This window comes from Hippichthys cyanospilos, chromosome 6 (assembly GCF_059441005.1).
Source record: "Hippichthys cyanospilos isolate Australia breed blue-spotted pipefish chromosome 6, RoL_Hcya_1.0, whole genome shotgun sequence".
NCBI lineage: Eukaryota > Metazoa > Chordata > Actinopteri > Syngnathiformes > Syngnathidae > Hippichthys > Hippichthys cyanospilos.
Window position 1 is genome coordinate 1,180,941 of NC_142374.1, and position 18,719 is coordinate 1,199,659.

An 18,719-nucleotide genomic window follows, 5' to 3' on the forward strand; every position below is an offset into this window, starting at 1 on the left:
CTTCCTATTAGTGTTTCCATCAAAAAGGTTTGTGAATATTTGCAGTAGGTCCTTATTTACTTCAGATTCTGTGTTAATTTTTGTGGGTATATAATGATATACGACTTTGTGATAAAGGGGGTGGTCTGTATGCCAACTCAGTCGGAGTTTTCCCAAATCAGCAAAACTGGCCCAGATGATCTTTAAAACGGCAGCCCCTTCCGACCCGTTTGACCTAGAGCTACGAAATTTTTTATGCATATGTAGGACCTCAAGACCTACAAAAACATTATAGAGCGCCATGTGTTACGATGTACAGAACCAGAGTTATCAATTGTTGAATGTAGCATTTGGCCCCAGCTTCTACATTTTTCGGTACCAAAACCCTTGATCCGATCAACTTCACATTTAGCGTGCCTCATTGTCTGAGAAAGGGGCACACCTGGGCAAAATTTCATGAAGATCAGCTCACATATATGATGGGGGCAAGGCTTCAAAATATGTGTTTCAAAGTCAAATTTCCTTCCCCATGAGCAACAAAAACCCTAATAACTCCAATGCGCAGGCTTCAAAAAATCTGAAACTTTACAGAAAATATACTAGTGACAGCCTTAAAATATCTAAATGGTTATTTTTCAAATAAAATGTAGCTCCACCTAGTTACAGACAAAAATTTCATTTTTTAAACTTTCATGTGTTGTGCTAAGCCTGTAAGAGTAAATGTACTAAAAATTTGTCCGAATAGCATCGAGGCTTAGAGATTAAAGGTATCCAAATTTTAAGACTTTGTGATAAAGGGGGTGGTCTATGTGCCACCCCAAAGTCAGAGTTTGCTCACATCAGCTAAACTTACTGTAATTGGGCCCAGGTGATCATAAAACGGCAGCCAGTTATGACCCGTTTGACCTAGAGCTACGAAATTTTTTATGCATATATAATACCTCAAGACCTAAGAAAACATCATAGAGCGCCATATGTTAGGATGTACAGAACCAGAGTTTTCAACTGTTGAATGTTGCATTTGGCCCGATTTTGTACATTTTTCATTACCAAAACCCTTGACCCGATCAACTTCACATTTGACGTGCTCCATTATCTGACAGAGTGGCACAACTGGGCAAAATTTCGTCAAGATCGGCTAACATTTACGATGGGGTCGGGGCTTCAAAATTACATGATTCAAGTTTCCAAGTTTAAGACTTATGCCTTAACACCTTTGAATTTTTTTTTAAATAGCTACTAGCGCCGCCTAGTGGTTGATTGAAATGTCTTTTTTTACACTTTCATGTATTGTGCTCAGTTTGTTTGAGTAAAAAAACTGAAAATTGGTCAGAACACCATTAAGACATGGAATATTAAGGTTTTAAAATTTTACAACTTTAGGATAATGAGCGTAATCTGCACGCAACCTCAAAGTCAGATGACTTGCCAAAATGAAAAAAGTGGCTGTAATTGGCCCCAAAATGGCCTTATGAGTGGAAAATAGCCTCTCACTCCCGGCCCGTTTGACCTAGAGCTACAAAAATTTGAAGCCTTATGTAGGACCTTGAGCCCTACAAAAAAGTCAGTGCAGGCCATATGCTCAGATGTACAGAAAGAGAGTTATGAATTTTTGAATGCGCACCTTTGTCCCATTTTTGCTCATTTGCAGGCCCTGAACTGCTCCTTTTTTCTCCTAAACGCTTTACTTAATCAACGTAAAATTTGCTGTGGTGGTTTATCAGACTAGGAGGCACAATTGTTCAAATTTTTGTGAAGATCCGCCATCAAATATGTTGGGGGCGGGGCTTCATATTATGCCTTTAATGTTTACTTCGCCACATGTTATATTACATTATATATATATAGTTACATTATAACTCAGCTTTACAAGCTTGGAAAAATCTGAAACTTCACAGACACATGAAAACTCAAGCCCTCAATACATTTTTAATAATTTTACATGTTTAATAATTTCTTCAATTGCTTATAATATGGCGTTATATTTGTGCCACAATTACGCACGCGCGGAAAAAAAAATTGAGCGGAGAAAATCAAACTGAGCGAGCGAAAACAGATTTTGAGAGCAAGAAAAAAAACTATTGAGCGCGTAATGATAAGAGTTTGAGCGCGCGCCGATGGAGTTTGAACACAGAAAAAGAAATTGCTCGCTCAAAATTCCTCTTTGCTCGCTCGGGATAGCCCTCTCTCGCTCAACATCTCGCTCTCGCTCGCGATACTCCTCTCTCCCTCGCTCAACATCGTGTTTGCTCAACATTGAGCTCTCGCTCGCTCGAGTCGTCCTCTGCGCTCGCTCAGTTCTGTTCACGCGTTACGTTTGTGCCACAAAACCAGCCAATCAGAGCTTGTAAAAGCACTTTGATTGACACAGCTTAGTATCCAATGAGATTGCTTGTACGCTATCCGTTGACGCACTCTCGTTTGCCCTGTGTTCACCCGAAAAGGGCAAACGAGTGTGCGTCAACACGGACTTGGGCTGGAGAATTACTTTTAATATTATTATTATTACTGTATTGTATCATTTGACAGAAATACCTTGTTAGTTTTTGTACTTTAATAATATAAGCCCACCCCTCCCGCCTACGTCGATGTGACGCACTCTCGTTTGCTCGTTCCGGGTGAACACAACAAGCAATCTCATTGGATACAAAGCTGTCAATCAATGTGCTTTTACAAGCTCTGATTGGCTGGTTTTGTGGCACAAACGTAACGCGTGAACAGAACTGAGCGAGCGCAGAGGACGACTCGAGCGAGCGAGAGCTCGATGTTGAGCAAACGCGATGTTGAGCGAGGGAGGGAGGAGTATCGCGAGCGAGAGCGAGATGTTGAGCGGGAGAATGCTATTGCGAGCGAGCAAAAAGGAATTTTGAGCGAGCAATTTCTTTTTCTGTGTTCAAACTCCATCGGCGCGCGCTCAAACTCTTATCATTACGCGCTCAATGGTTTTTTTCTTGCTCTCAAAATCTGTTTTTGCTTGCTCAGTTTGATTTTCTCCGCTCAATTTTTTTTTTCCGCGCGTGCGTAATTGTGGCACAAATATAACGCCATATTATAAGGCCACCTAGTGGCAAACAAAAATGTCAGTCTGATGTCGCGTCAAAACGAACAAAGTTGCTGTATTTGGACCCAGATGGTCTTATCTTTTCCAAACTTCATATATTTGATGGGTTTCTAATGCGGAACACACCTATCAACATATTTTTTTGTCGCAGTGCGAGCGCCACCTAGTGGCAGCCAAAACAAAAAATGTCATAGTCGAAAAATTATAGTCAATCCTGTTCGGTTTGACCTACAGCTATGAAACTTTATAGGCAAATGAAGGACTGTAAGACCTACAAAAAGTAAATAGGAGTGATGTGCTAGAATGTACAGAAAAATTGTTATGAATTTTTTTAATGTGCTGTTTTGTCCCGTACTTAGACATTAGCTGGTCTAAAACTAGTGCCTTTTTCTCTTAAACGGTTCACCCCATTACCTTCAACTTTGGCATGGAACATTATCCGACTGAGGGGCACACATAGTCCAAATATCTTGAAGATCTCATGACATAAAAGATGGGGGTGGAGCTTTAAATTATGTTTAATATTTCCTTTCGCCAAGAGTGGCAAAAACCTTAATAACTCAGCTGTAACAGCTTCAAACAATCTGAAACTTTGCAGGGACTTTAAAAGCCATGCCCTAATACAGCTATGTGATAAACTTCCAAATCATTTACAGCGCCACCTAGTAGTGGACAAAAATGTCATTTTTTACACTTTTATGTACTATGCAATGCCTGTTTGACTAAATGAACTCAAAAATGGGCAGCAAAGCTTTGAGACATTGGAACATGAAGGTTCTTGACTTTTATGACTTTTCATAAGAGGGCGTGGCCTCTCTGCCAATTTAAAGTCCGATTTCTCGCCAAAACGGTAATAGTTGCTGTAATTGGACCTACATGATCTGATATATCCAAAACGTCATATATGGGACGGGATTCCAACGTGAACCACACCTACAAGCCTATTTTTTATCGTAGTGCAGGCGCCACCTAGTGGCAGCAAAAAATTTAGTATTTTCTTAACGTTTTTATGTAATCCTGCTGAGCCCCTTGAAGTGATACCCCTTAAATGTTGTCTGAAAAGCCATTGGCCATGCCTAATGCCCTCCACAAAATAGTACAATGTTTCAACAATGGGGGTGGCCTATACGGCATTGAAAGTCACGGAACTGTAACAATAAAAGCTGCAGTAACTCCCCCCCAACTAACCCATATTATCCCACCTTCTCTAAATTTTACAAACTTGATAAGAGTCCTGCACTGAAGTCATCTACAACTAATTTTTCATCGTTCATAGTCTTTGTTCATACCCCGACCTGTTCATACCCCAACGTGCATAGGTCTGCGAGGGCCCTTTATAGCTGCTTGCAGCTCTAGTTTGTAATTGTTATCCCTTTGGAGGGACAAAAATTAAATTTTGCATCCAGTTTTTTGGTAGAAAATCAGAATCATACGCAATCCATTTTAAACTTGCAATGTCTTTTCTCAAATCATGTTCTTTAACTATACTCTTCCGAATGGATAACATACATTGAACCCCAGAGCTTTTCTTCAATATCAATATCGTATGTTTGCATCAGCGAGGATTGCTTGTATTGGAAAGGAAAGATCTTTTCCTCAATACTTTTCCACTGAGAGTTACAGGATACTGTATATCACACCGGTTCATCAACACTTTCATCAGTGCTGCTCTATAACAATCCTTTAGAAATGGTAGGCCCCAGCCACCCCTCTTTAGGCAATTTCAGTGTCTTAAAGTTGACCCTCGACTTCTTTCCATGACATAAATATCTGGGTATCATCTTTGTCCCATTTATTAAATTGAGCCTGGTAGATTTGTATTGGCAGAGTTTGAAATAAATATAGTAGGTTTGGTAGGTGAACCATTTTGATTCATTTGAATCACAAATATAATGATAAATATAGAATTAGGCTCCACTTTTTCAAGTCTTCATTTATCTTTCTATTCAATAGGATATAGTTGAAATCAAACATTTTTGTATGATCTTTTGAGATCATGATACCTAGATATTTTAAAGAGCCAGCTTGCCACTTCATAGGGTACTTAGCTCTTATATCTAAAGGTGGATTTTAATTATATGTACGCGTTTGGGTTTTATTTATATTTATCCTATATCCAAAGAGCCAACCATGTTGTTCAAAAAATTGCAAAAGTACTGAAAGGGAATATGTGGGTTTTGCTAAATACCTCAAAATGTCATCTGCGTAACAAGCCAGTCTGTGTTCCCTTTCTCCAATAGTTAAACCGTTAATGTATGGATTGTGTCTTATATATTGTGCCAAAGGTTCTAAATCCAAAGCAAATAACAATGGAGAGCATGGGCATCCCCGTGCCCTTTTTTTAATCTGAAACTGACAACAAGCCTTGATCAATTTAATGGTTGTGCCTTTAAATCCAAATTTTTGTGATACTCTGTAAAGAAAATCCCAGATAACATAATCAAAGGCTTTTTCAGCATCCACACTAATAAGCAATGCTTCCATTTTGGTTTCTTGTATATAGTTTATGACATGAAGCGTTCTTCGTATCTTATTGGTATGTTTACCAAGTTAACACTTACAGAAATCAGTGGTTCACAAAGAAAGAAGGCAAGTATTTGCCCTTGCATGAGGAGAACGAGTCAGGACCACAGAAGCTGCAGTGCTGCTGTGCTCTGAGGCCCTTCCCTCTCATCCCCCACTTTATTATCTTAGATCTCCCTAGGTTACATGAATTCGAGCCCTAAAAGGTAAAAATGCATGGGGAACGATGTGTGCAGCCGGAACCCAAAGCTTTGAAATACACATAAGCGCATGTAAGTGTGGTACAACATCATATGCAGTAACAGGTTCCAGTAAATCAAACACTCAGGTCCACAGCACTTCCTCAAACGTCTTCCTCTTTCAGAGGAGTCTTCTGGTGGCTCTGGCCACTGGAAGTGAGGCTGTTTCTCAACAGCACTGATGAGGACTGCCCTCTGAAAAGACCTCGACAACCATTATTACTAACACAACTCATAACGTATGTGAAATATATGAAACGTAACTGCAGCAAAGTCTTATGGTCTAAAAGGTGTCAAATTTATAATCATCATATGAATCAACAAACACAAATAAGAAATATCAATAGATCAATAAAACACAAATGATTAACATTTGTGAATGGTGTGATTGGTTAACACATGATTGATTAACACGTGATATAGCTGACTAATTATTATTGATTAAACATCAATCAATCAATCAATCAAATTTTATTTATATAGCCCTAAATCACCGAAGTCTCAAAGGGCTTCACAGAATGAAAAGAGGTCGTACAAAGACATCTTTTCAGTATAGGCATAACATCGATAACCATGTTATTATTGATTGACATGCCATTTATTAATTTATTAATTGGAATGATTAAGAGTTGATTAAAGAAGTGGCTAAGGTATTTCTCCAACAGTTATCGTGTCTCTTCCTGTTTCTTATATATATCAACTGGGGTAAAAATTCTTCCACACGTCAGACAATCATAGTAGCAAACAATCTATAATCTTTTTAAGAATCGATATAGGTTTTAAGATCCACAATTTGTTTTGTCCTTTCCTTCCTTTGGTATTGCTGTAATAATTGCTGCTTTCCAGCTAGATGGTATTTGTGCATTTTTCAAAACCCAGTTAAAAGTAGATAGTAGTATTAGAATAAACTCTGTTTTCAGTTATTTATACCATAGCCACCTGAACCAAGGTGACATGTTTGTCTTTATGTGACCAATTGCTTTTATAAGTTCTACTTCCGTTATGTCTGCAGTCAGTTTTCCAGTCTGTTACTCGTAGTAACGGGCGGATTAAAAGAGTTCAATAAACTATCAATTTGATTAACATCTCCTCCCTGAACTTTTGCATAGAAAAATTTATTGCATGACACAAATGCTTTATGAATTTCTTGTAACTTGTTTGCCATCTTTTTCATTTTGGGATCTTTAATTTTCGTGTTTTCTTTTTCTAATTCTTTTAGTTTGTCCTGTTCTTCCTCCAATGTTCTGTTTTGCATTTTTTTTCTTGTACTTGATAATTGCTATGATTTTTCCTCTTAGTGCTGCTTTAAGTGCATCTCATAGTATAGGAAGCGAGATTTCTCCATTATCGTTATTTTCAAGGTATTTTTGTATTTCCCTTTTGATTTGTTCCTTGAATTTAGTATCTTTGAGTATGCTTGAGTTTAATTTCTACATGTTTATTTTGGGACCCAAATTCAAATTTCAATCAATCAATCAATCAAATTTTATTTATATAGCCCTAAATCACCGAAGTCTCAAAGGGCTTCACAGAATGAAAAGAGGTCATACAGAGACATCTTTTCAATGTAAGGTACACAACAGCATCCCCTGTCAAAGCTCCCAGAAGGGGAAGGAAAAACTCAAAAACCCCAATTTGGGGAAAATCAGAAACCTCCAGAAGGGACCACAGGTGGGAGGAGCCCCCTTCCAGGCCCACAGGTTGAAGTGGATGCTGCATGTACCGAACACAGAAACAATATAAATTACAGAAAACATATTGTGCTATATAGTGCAGTGATGTCTTGACAGCAGGCAAAGCCATTGGGCAGGAACCATCCCGCATTCCAGCCAGGTGGACCGCAGACGGCTAGACTCCTAACCCGTGATGGTCGACCAGCGCAGGACCCAATGGAGGCGGTCAAGTCAACCCTCACCATCTAGCTAGCCCCCTCTCCCGGCCGGAAGAGGGGGGCAGGAAAAAAGAAGAAGGCTGCAGACAGGCTAATTTAACTAAATGCTTTTGAGTATAGATGTGTTTTTAGTCGGGATTTAAAGATTTCTACCGAGGTGGCTGCGCGAACTTCCATAGGTAGGGCATTCCATAGTACTGGCGCGCGAATGGAAAATGCCCTTGATCCCGCAGACTTCTTTTTAGCCCGTGGGGTCGATAGCAAACCGGCATTTTGTGATCGAAGTTGTCGGGACGGAACATAAGGTGATACTAAGTCGACGAGATAGGAAGGAGCTAAACCGTGTAAAATTTTATAAGTAATTAACAACACCTTAAAATCACATCTCACGTGTATTGGAAGCCAATGCAGGTCAGCTAGAATCGGAGTAATATGATCAAACTTTCTCGTCCTTGTCAATAGTCTCGCCGCTGCATTCTGTACACACTGCAGGCTTTTAATGTGAGACATGGGAAGGCCAGAAAACAAAATGTTGCAATAGTCTAGGCGCGACGTAACAAATGCATGAATTAATGTTTCTGCATCGCTAAGAGAAAGAATAGGGCGAATTTTAGCTATATTGCGGAGGTGAAAAAACGCCGTTCTTGTCATGTTATTAATATGTGTTCGAAAGGAGAGAGTTGAGTCAAATATCACGCCGAGATTTTTTGCAGAACTACTTTGGGAAATAATACAGTTTTCTAGGTTCAGCGTGGTATTCTTAAGCAGGTGCTGATGATGAGCAGGGCCAATAAATAACATCTCAGTTTTATTAGGGTTGAGAAATTTACTTTTAAATAGAGTGGCGCATGATCACTCATGTCTATTGTTCCCATATCACATGTCTGAATTTTGTCTTTATCCTTCATAAATGCTATGAAGTAGTCAATTCTTGTATAGATGGAGTGAGGATTTGAATAATCGCACCTTCTTGGATGACAATCCCTCCAAATGTCTTATCAGGCCACTTTCTTCAAAGAGTATGCATATCTTCTTTTATAAGTTATTACCTTCTGGGACTTTCCCAGTTGAGCTATCGAGTTCTGGACTCAAACGAACACTTAGGTCCCCACCACATATCAAAAAGCCTTCAGATTCTGTGACCATAAAATATAGTTTTCTGATACAAACTCAAGTCATTACTTGGAGGTATGTATACGTTCATAAATGTGACTAGATTACCATCTATACTACCTCTAATATGAATCTTCCTTCCTTGTCTTTCAGTTCAAATGTCTTTTCAAAATGTTAGAAATGAGGGTCACCACTCCTCGTCTTCAACCAGTGCTATATGAGGAACAAAATGTTAGAGAAAATCCCATTCTCTTTAATTTACTGTGTTCAACCTCGTTCAAGTGGGTTACCACTTGAGGTTGTTCTTTTTTCATTTTGGTTAAAATTCGATATCTCTTCACTGGATTTACGAGCCCCTTGACATTATGGTAAATAAATTTTACCAAACTTTACCAAATTCATAGTTTACCAACATAAAATGTAAAAGAACAGAACCATAAATTAGGACCACCTGAGGTGACACAATCTATCATTGATTTTTGTAATCCTCTATGTCTGAGGGACATTATTTGATATGATAGCCCTCTCTAAGTGGTAGGTTTCTTAGATTTTTGCAGGCTTTTATACTCATACCCAGTACCGTTCACAATACATGCCTACTATAGGTATATGTGTATAAAAATGTTTGGGATGATGGGATGTGTCTTAATGTATTTTATATCATATGTTGATAACATAGGCATTCAGAAAAAATACAGTTGAGATGAATACTTTAGTTTCCCATACATTAAACTGACCAAAATGTATCAGTCGTACACATTTTCTTCCATATTATAAAGGATTACATTGAGGCAGAAGACTGAAGGAGGGTGGGTCAAATCCCAACTTTTGCTAAATCTCATTTTGAGAGTATGGGCCTTCAGAAAAGATATGGGTTTGATAGTTGAACACACTGAACACTGTCAATGTAAACCTAATTAACTAATAACTAACATTTGGCCATTGAAAATCAATGCATTTTAATGTAATCGATGTAATGTAATACATTACAGAACTAATGAATGGAGGAACTTGGGAGATGCATTATATCATATTTAGACATTTAGAGATTTCTCAATGCATTATGTCACTTATAAAATTAAACTTTATTGGAGCAGAACATATCACACATCATTTTAGCAGAGCACATCACACATTTCAATCTTCATCACTATAATCATTCATCCAGAACAGCATTTGATTGCTACAAGTCTGTAACCTACACAATTCTGTACACTTTAACTTGTTTGAAAGGCAGGAGCAGTCAGGAAGTATGCAGATCTGTACACGTTTGCAGGCCAAAAGCCAATGGGGCTGGTGGTCCTTGCATCCAGTCTAATATCAGAATTCCTATAAAATAAGTAAACATGTCTTCAATTACTCATTCATAAAAACAATTACAGCAAGATTGTAAATTTCAGTTCATGGGTTGTATTTTGAGTACCAATGTCATTGGTTGTCCATCCATGTCCTCTTGGGTCAGGTATGTCTGGCTGCCCTTCCAGACAATGCCTCCAGACCCCAGCCTGATAATTGCCAGGCTGTATATGCAGCTTTAAACAGTCCCTGCAAGGAGGGAGTGAACTGGAGTCTACTTCACCCCTTTTTGCACAGAATAGCCTGTAACGCACATCATTTATGTCGCATATGCTGAATGATGGTGCATGCACCCTGCAGACTAATGATTCCATGTAGCTGTCTACTTCATCTGACACACCCCAGGATGTTCACAAGGATTTGAATGACTCTTGGAATGTCTTACTTCTTTTGACAAGCTTTAAAGCTCTGAGTTTTCCTTGACGTGCAAAAGCACTTGCACTATCACAACCTGTAAAGGCATGCATCCCTATTAGGGCATCAATCAATCAATCAATCAATCAATAAAATTTTATTTGTATAGCCCTAAATCACCGAAGTCTCAAAGGGCTTCACAGATGAAAAGAGGTCATGTGCAGACTTCTTTTGAAAAAAGAAGTCATACAGAGACATCTTTTCAGTGTAAGGTACACAACAGCATCCCCTGTCAAAGCTCCCAGAAGGGGAAAGAAAAACTCAAAAACCCCAATTAGGGGAAAATCAGAAACCTCCAGAAAGGACCACAGGTGGGAGGAGCCCCCTTCCAGGCCCACAGGTTGAAGTGGATGCTGCATATACCAAATGCAGACAAATAGATACACATAAACAATATGGATTACAGAAAACATTGTGCTATATAGTGCAGTGATGTCTTGACAGCAGGCAAAGCCATTGGGCAGGAACTATCCCACATTCCAACCAAGTGGACCGCAGACGGCCGATCTCCTAACCCGTGATGGTCGATCAGCGCAGGACCAAATGGAGGCGGTCAAGTCAAGTAGCTAGCCATCTAGCTAGCCCCCTCTCCGAGCCGGAAGAGGGGGGCAGGAAAAAGGAAAAAAGAAGTCTGCAGACAGGCTCGATTAACTAAATGCTTTTGAATATAAATGTGTTTTTAGTCGCGATTTAAAGATTTTTACTGAGGTGGCTGCGCAAACTTCCATAGGTAGGGCATTCCATACTACTGGCACGCGAATGGAAAATGCCCTTGATCCCGCGGACTTCTTTTTAGCCCATGGGGTCGATAGCACTCGACATTTTGTGACCAAAGTTGTCGGGAGGGAACATATGGTGATACTAAGTCGACGAGGTAGGAAGAAGCTAAACCGTGTAAATTTTTATAAGTAATTAACAGCACCTTAAAATCACATCTCACGTGTATTGGAAGCCAATGCAGGTCAGCTAGAATCGGAGTAATGTGATCGAACTTTCTCGTCCTTGTCAATAGTCTCGCTGCTGCATTCTCTACAGACTGCAGGCTTTTGATGTAGGACATGGGAAGTCCAGAAAACAAAACGTTACAATAGTCCAGGTGCGACGTAACAAATACATGAATTAATGTTTCTGCATCGCTAAGAGAAAGAATAGGGCGAGTTTTAGCTATATTGCGGAGGTGAAAAAACGCCGTTCTTGTCATGTTATTAATATGTGTTCGAAAGGACAGAGTTGAGTCAAATATCACGCCTAGATTTTTTGCAGAACTACTTTGGGAAATAGTACAGTTTTTCAGGTTCAACGTGGTAATCTTAATCAAGTGCTGATGATGAGCAGGGCCAATAATTAACATCTCTGTTCCACTAGGGTTAAGAAGCAGAAAATTGGAAGACATCCATTGCATCACAGAGATCTTCTCCAAGGCACTGAGCAAGGTTGCTGATATTGATGTAACGTGTGCAATTCTGAGTGCCTGTCTTCTGACAGAGAAAACCATTTATACTCTTACAGCATGCAAGGGAAAGGATCATCAAATCAAATCAAATTTTATTTATATTGCCCTAAATCACCAAAGTCTCAAAGGGCTTCACAGATGAAAAGAGGTCATGTGGAGACCTCTGAAAAGAAGTCGTACAGAGACATCTTTTCAGTATAAGGTACACAACAGCATCCCCTGTCAAAGCTCCCAGAAGGGGAAGTAAAACTCAAGCCTCCAGAAGGGACCACAGGTGGGAGGAGCCCCCTTCCAGGCCCACAGGTTGAAGTGGATGGTGCATGTACCAAACACAGAAACAATATAAATTACAGAAAACATGTTGTGCTATATAGTGCAGTGATGTCTTGACAGCAGGCAAAGCCATTGAGCAGGAACCATCCCACATTCCAGCCAGGTGGACCGCAGACGGCCGAACTCCTAACCCGTGATGGTCGACCAGTACAAGACCCAATGGAGGCGGTCAGGTCAACCCTCACCATCTAGCTAGCCCCCTCTCCCGGCCGGAAGAGGGGGGCAGGAAAAAAGAAAGAAGAAGAAAGCTGCAGACAGGCTCAATTAACTAAATGCTTTAGAATATAAATGTGTTTTTAGTCGGGATTTAAAGATTTCTACTGAGGTGGCTGCGCGAACTTCCATAGGTAGGGCATTCCATAGTACTGGCGCGCGAATGGAAAATGCCCTTGATCCCGCAGACTTCTTTTTAGCCCGTGGGGTCGATAGCAAACCGGCATTTTGTGATCGAAGTTGTCAGGACGGAACATATGGTGATACTAAGTCATGACATCAGTGTCCTCACTTATAATAAATAAGGTTTGATAGCCATTCTGGCTGCCATGATTTGCATGAAGGAGCATTCAAGTGTCTGCTCTTCCACAATATTCCAGACTTCTTCACGCAGACAATAGCATGTCTCTCCTCAAGTTGTAAAGAACTGTTTGCTCTGAAGCTTTGCCAGACTCTCTGGTAGTTTCCACTAGTCCACGAAGAATTGTATTAAGGCTGTTTTGCTGTCAGCATTACTTAACAGTTTTCGCCACTGCACAACATTATGTCGAGGGGCAAAATTGTTCCACTGAGTGCTACCCCCTGAGCCACGACTGGACCACTCAGCATTTTTGATTGATGTCTTCCGGTACACATCAAATACAACATCTATCCGTGCACAGTTTCTTCCTTCAAGTAATGCTTGGTTGATAAGTTTGGTTTGCAATCTGCCCGAAGGTTTTGCCATCTCCTTTTACTTTCTGGACAAGGCTCATTCTATCAATAGTGCATGCAGTGTTCTCTCCAATATCTTCAACTGATGATGCTGATATCTCCAATTCTCTTGCAATAGCAGCCTTATCAGTTTTTCTCAGCTAGCCATGAGGATTGGAGAGTGCCCAAGGTAAAGGGCCCAGTGGATGAGCCAGGACATCTTCAATGTTCAAATTTCTACTTTGTGAAGCAATTATCATATGTCCAAAGAGATCTCGCTCAGCTTTTAAGATCACATCCTTCTTTTGTCCTTGTTTCATCCGCACATTTGCCTTCATGTTTGTGAATGTTTTTAGGTTCTGTTTTGTATTTTGTCATTGAATTTTGTTGTGGGTGAATCTTTTCCCAAATGTTCTGAATTTCATATATGCTTCCTCACCAGTCTGCTGTGCATGCAGACTGTCTGGTGACACAGAAATTCCAGTGGAAAGACGAATGATAAGACTCTTCTGGACCAAAAGGGTTAACCCAGCTTCCCTTCATGAGCTCTACAAATGCATTCATATCCGCCCTATCCTTCTGTACCCTGGGCCTTTGTAGATCTTGATGGCTGAAAAACTCTGAAGATTCAATCCCTACCATGCTCCTAATTAGCCTCAGATGCTGAGTTTTGTTTTCTGAAGTCAGATAGTATCTGGTGACTGCAGCAGCTTTTAAGCTGATACCCTTGGTTCCACCAGCAGTCTCGGTGTCCTTGTTGACTGTCTCTTCTATTGTCTGGTTTACTGGTATTCTTCCAAAGAGTTTGTTCTTGCCCAGTTGGACAGAAAACCCTCCCTCCATAAAGTGTGCTATATTATATTATAGGCTCATACCCTCAATTATTTTTTTTCTTCTTTTGTGAAAATCCACAGCTTAGAAGTTATTGACAATAGTTTACACCAGACAAACTGATTGATGTTGGTAGGCATAGCCGTATGTGGACAGCTTGGTTTATCTAATTCTTTCACAAAAGCAGTCAGTAATCAATCATGTCCTTATTAATTCTCACACGAGTCATAAAACAAATCAAACCAATCAACACTCACCTCATTTCCCAGCAGTACAGCAAAATATCATGGTGTTATCTGCCATTGTTGCACTGCAGCCTTACAAAACTGCTTCCACACACTGGCACAGCAAACACCAATACCCTCTTAGCATTCTGAAGTTGACAATTTAAGATTGTACTGTAGAGTGCTCAGGAAATAAATCTAAATGTGATAGAATGCATCTCCCAAGTTCCTCCATTCATTGGTTCTGTTATGAATTTTCAGTTACACTGAAATGCATTGATTTTGAATGGATGAATATTAATTATTAGTTAATTAGGTCTAAAATAACAGCGTTAACTGCATTCAACTATTAAACACATACATTTTCTGAAGACCCATACTCTAGATATGATTTAGCAAACTTTGGGATTCGTTCCACCCTCCTTGTCTTCTGCCTCCTTGCCTACTGCCAAGCCTAAGTGGGGATATCCAAATTTTCGGAGAAGTTTCTCCACATCATCAACCATCGTGGAGACATTCTCATCCCCCTCACGGACATTTTACAGTATCAAATTCACCCTCCGAGCTCTACTTTCTTAAGTAGAATAAGTTTGTTTTCCTGCCATAACTCTTAGCATTTTGGCTAGCACCTGCTCCACATTCTGAATCTGATCCTCTGCGGTTTCAATTCGAGTTTCAGCTTCAGCAGTCCTCTGGTTCACAGCTCTGAGCTCTGATTTGAAGTCCAGAAAATCCTTACGAAATTCTCACAGTTCTTCCAAGACCGTATATATGGTTGCCGAATCGGGGAGGCTCATAGCTTTGCTAGCGGAAGCATAGTTACGGTCTTCTGAGGCACACGGTGTGTCCTCTTCATTCCGTCTTTCGTCATTAGTGGCCTTAACCCTTCCATATCTCTTTCCCATGATCTCAGCCCGTTTATTCCACGTTTAATCAAGTATAAAACTGAAATGTGTCATTTGTACGGGTCGATTTGGCAAAATGTTTGTGAGCACTATCTGGGCTTCCCAGCTAAAGCTGCTGCCTCCGCAACCCGACTAAGGCTAAAGCGGTTGATATAGGATGAATATATGATTGATAAATGGGTGGATAGAGGGATCGAAATTATTAGGCATGGTTTTGACCCTAGAGGTCATGAGTTTTTTATTTTTTTATAAATAGTTTGAAAACGAACCATTGAAATCTGAGTCATTGTTGTGTATGTCTCTGCAGGTTGCTCTGGACAACACTAAAAGGTCAATGGGATTCAATCAGCCACTGATTGAGTCTGATGAAGAATCCGATGTGGATCTGTATACAGACAAGCAGATGAATGGAGGGGAGAGAGGTGTGCTTGTTCCTAATGATGACCATCCCTTCTCATTAGCGTGGGGCACACTGCCTATTCAAATGCACCACAATGAAGCACTGTTCTCATCCTCCAAAGCAATAAGAGAACGTGTTTGTGTATCAACACTTAGCTGCCAGGTTAGTAGTAAGTTCCAATCGGAATCATTTGGAGGTTCCTCGGCTAGAATGAGCCAAGCAGACAGCGCTGGTGGAGATACGGCTGATGATGTTGAGTTGGGTCTCCAACCCTACCTTCGACGGGGAGATACAGTAGCAATGGGAAAAGTTGATGTGGAAAGCAATCACCTGTGCACCTGCCTCCAGTCTCCTCAGCTCTACTTGAACCAGTGTATGGACTGCAACACGGTCCATAATAACTCCTGTGATGTGCTTCAGCATTGTTCCCATGAAGGGCATAAAGTGCCTGACAAGATGAAAGAATCAGTCGTGTCACCTCAGAGCCAAAATGTCAAACCGCAACCTTTGAATGTTTCACCAACTCTCAGCAGCAGCTCTACATTAATGTCCACTTTATCTTTGTGTGACAACCCAAAATCATTGAGCCCTATTAATCATCTAATAAGTTACCATGACTGCTGTGACCTCAACCGCCTCGACTCGCAGGTTGTGTGTCTGAGCTGCAGAGTATTCCACTCACCTATTTGCAAAGATTTGGACTTTTGCCAGAGTCAACACCCACTTAAACCACTTGGGAAGTGCTCCTGTGGTAGGGCTTGTTCTAGAAAGCCCTTGGTTTTGTGCAGATATTGTGGAAATGAGTATTGTAATATTTGTTGGTATAGAAATCCTTTCATGTGTATCTGTGGCCAAACACTTGACCAGGCATCTTTGTGATTTGTCTGTGTAACCTGAGGTTGTCATACTTGATGTGCCTTAAATGTGCAGTGGGAAAAATGCACAGTGAACTTGATGCTCAAATGATGTCTTAAAAAAAAAAAACAGGCATGCAACATAGTTGGTTTTATTTCATGCCTGCCGGGTGGAGGGGGGATATGCATTTGCATATGTTAATCATTGCCATGTGTTTGGTCCGACGTTTCGTCACTGATGGATGCCCATTCTGCCGACAGATCAGCAACGAATTCAGCCTGATTGGATCGTCCGTGGCTTCCATAATCAGCTGTTACCCTAAACAATTATGGAAGGACCAAACAGCCATAGTAGGCAAAATACTAATAACGTCTATGAACTCAGGAAAATTTGGTGTATTGTAACATACTGTAGAGATGCTGCAATTTCAGAGTAGGTATACTATGAAAATGAAGTCATGCAGTGATCATCATTTTCCACTCATGTTTGGGATTGCATTGTTTGTTTTGCGCTATGCAGTCATGATTTTAAGAAATGGAATGCATGTGTACACACACAATTTTGTTCACCCTGTTCATTGCACAAGTTTAAAGTAAAAAGCGTAGTTTGGAATTGAGGAGCAAGAGAGTTTTGTGCAGTTTGTCCTTTTAAATATGTTTTGAGTGAATACAGTACCCGATTTGCACATATCTGAACAAAGCATTATGGGATGCCTTTCTTTTGTCATAAAGAGGTGATGTCAAGTAACCGATGGGCTCATATCAAAGTGGTGTCATTGACAATCATTCTGATTGGCACTTAACAAGGGAATGCAAATTAGTTTGTGAGCTGTAAGTTAAGAATATGTGTCAGGTTCATTTGTCAGACATGTGTAAGGAGCTGTACACAGAAAAGGCAATCTTCCCAGCTCATGCATGAGGGGAGCGAAGAGGAACTGACCAAGGACAACTCACTGGGCTCTGCCAGCCTCTCTGACCCTTCTTTCTTTTATGTGGTTATTCTGCCCTCGCTGACGTTTCAGCTAGCTAGGCAGATAGTCAACTCCTCCAAAAAAAGACAGCTGTTGGTGATTCTTCCCCTTTTTAATCACTTTAGGTGCTTTAAGTAGGTGTAAAACTGAAACAAGAAAAACATAAAAACTATTTACATGCTGCGGCAAATAAAATACAACAAAGTAACTTGAATGCCGCATGACATAGCACGAGGTTAGACAGGCATGCTAACAGTCGCGAGCTAATGTGCTATCCGCTAGCTCGATGCTAATCGCTAACTCGATGCTAATCCCCATAAGCGAACTGATTTCCCCCGTCTTTATGATACAAACATTCAAACAATAAGACCAATAAACGTATACAACTCTAAACATAACAAATATATATACATACAGGCTGTGCTTGGCTCAAGACTTGAGGACTAGTGAGTTGTCGCCATTCAAGCATTCCCTTCATGCTCGATGGGAAAACAGGAAGTGCACAAGGCAACAGGATCCGGTTGTCCTTTCACATTCACGCAAACTTTTAAATGAATGAAACGAACAGTTTTGTAACAACAGAAATGGTACAATGGCTCATAAGGAGCCAGAACAGTGATACAGAGATCCCTTACTACATGAAGGTCCCGGCCCTCAAGAAAAAATGCAAGTCTTGTGTACTTGTCCTCCCATGTGTGAGCATATGGGTGAGAAACTAATGCATGTATGATAAAATATTATACGTAGTAGGGCATTCTGATAAAACATTATGCATAGCGAGACATCGATAAGAGTCACAGCTGCGGGAGCGCTCCATTTGGCAGGCTTGAGCGGCCTTCATTTACGTGAGACAAAACAATACCAAGACAGTTTTTCTCACACTCATTCCCACAGCATACCTTTTCTTCTCTTCAACCAGTTATATTTGTGGCAAATTTATAGTCACTATAATAATTATAATTCTAACCACAATCATTCACACTGCAAAGCATTTATTCATTGCAAGCATTTATATTTTGTAGCAAATGTATAATCACTATCTTTACAATTATTCTAACAATAGGGTATTACTGTATTTAGTGAGTTATCCTCAGCAAACCTTGCTTTTTACTTGAGCTTGGTTAGTTGGTATGATCCAGATGACTTGTGCTCACATGTGAATTTTGTATTATGGAACCATGACTGAATTGTGTTGGGAAGAAAGCACTGAGTGAGTACTGATTGAATTACAGCGATGGATACATTTCTTGCTGTACGGGTATACAG

The 18,719-nt window shown here is 40.2% G+C and overlaps 1 protein-coding gene and 1 long non-coding RNA gene across 2 annotated transcripts in view; one reads left to right on the forward strand and one right to left on the reverse strand.

Moving 5' to 3' along the window:
• Positions 1–17,099, forward strand: part of spata2l (spermatogenesis associated 2-like) — a 43,245-nt gene extending 26,146 nt beyond the window's left edge. The window contains exon 4 of the mRNA XM_088417868.1: positions 15,536–17,099. Within this exon, the coding sequence (XP_088273994.1) occupies positions 15,536–16,507 (972 nt within the window). The 3' untranslated portion in view covers positions 16,508–17,099. The remainder of the gene's footprint in view (positions 1–15,535) is intronic.
• Positions 9,707–17,975, reverse strand: LOC148421809 (uncharacterized). The gene is made up of 4 exons (XR_015865958.1): positions 17,869–17,975; positions 17,423–17,599; positions 10,230–16,076; positions 9,707–10,135 (listed from the first exon to the last, which is right to left on the reverse strand). It is a non-coding gene; the product is annotated as an uncharacterized LOC148421809 (long non-coding RNA).
• Between the last annotated feature and the right edge of the window lie 744 nt (positions 17,976–18,719).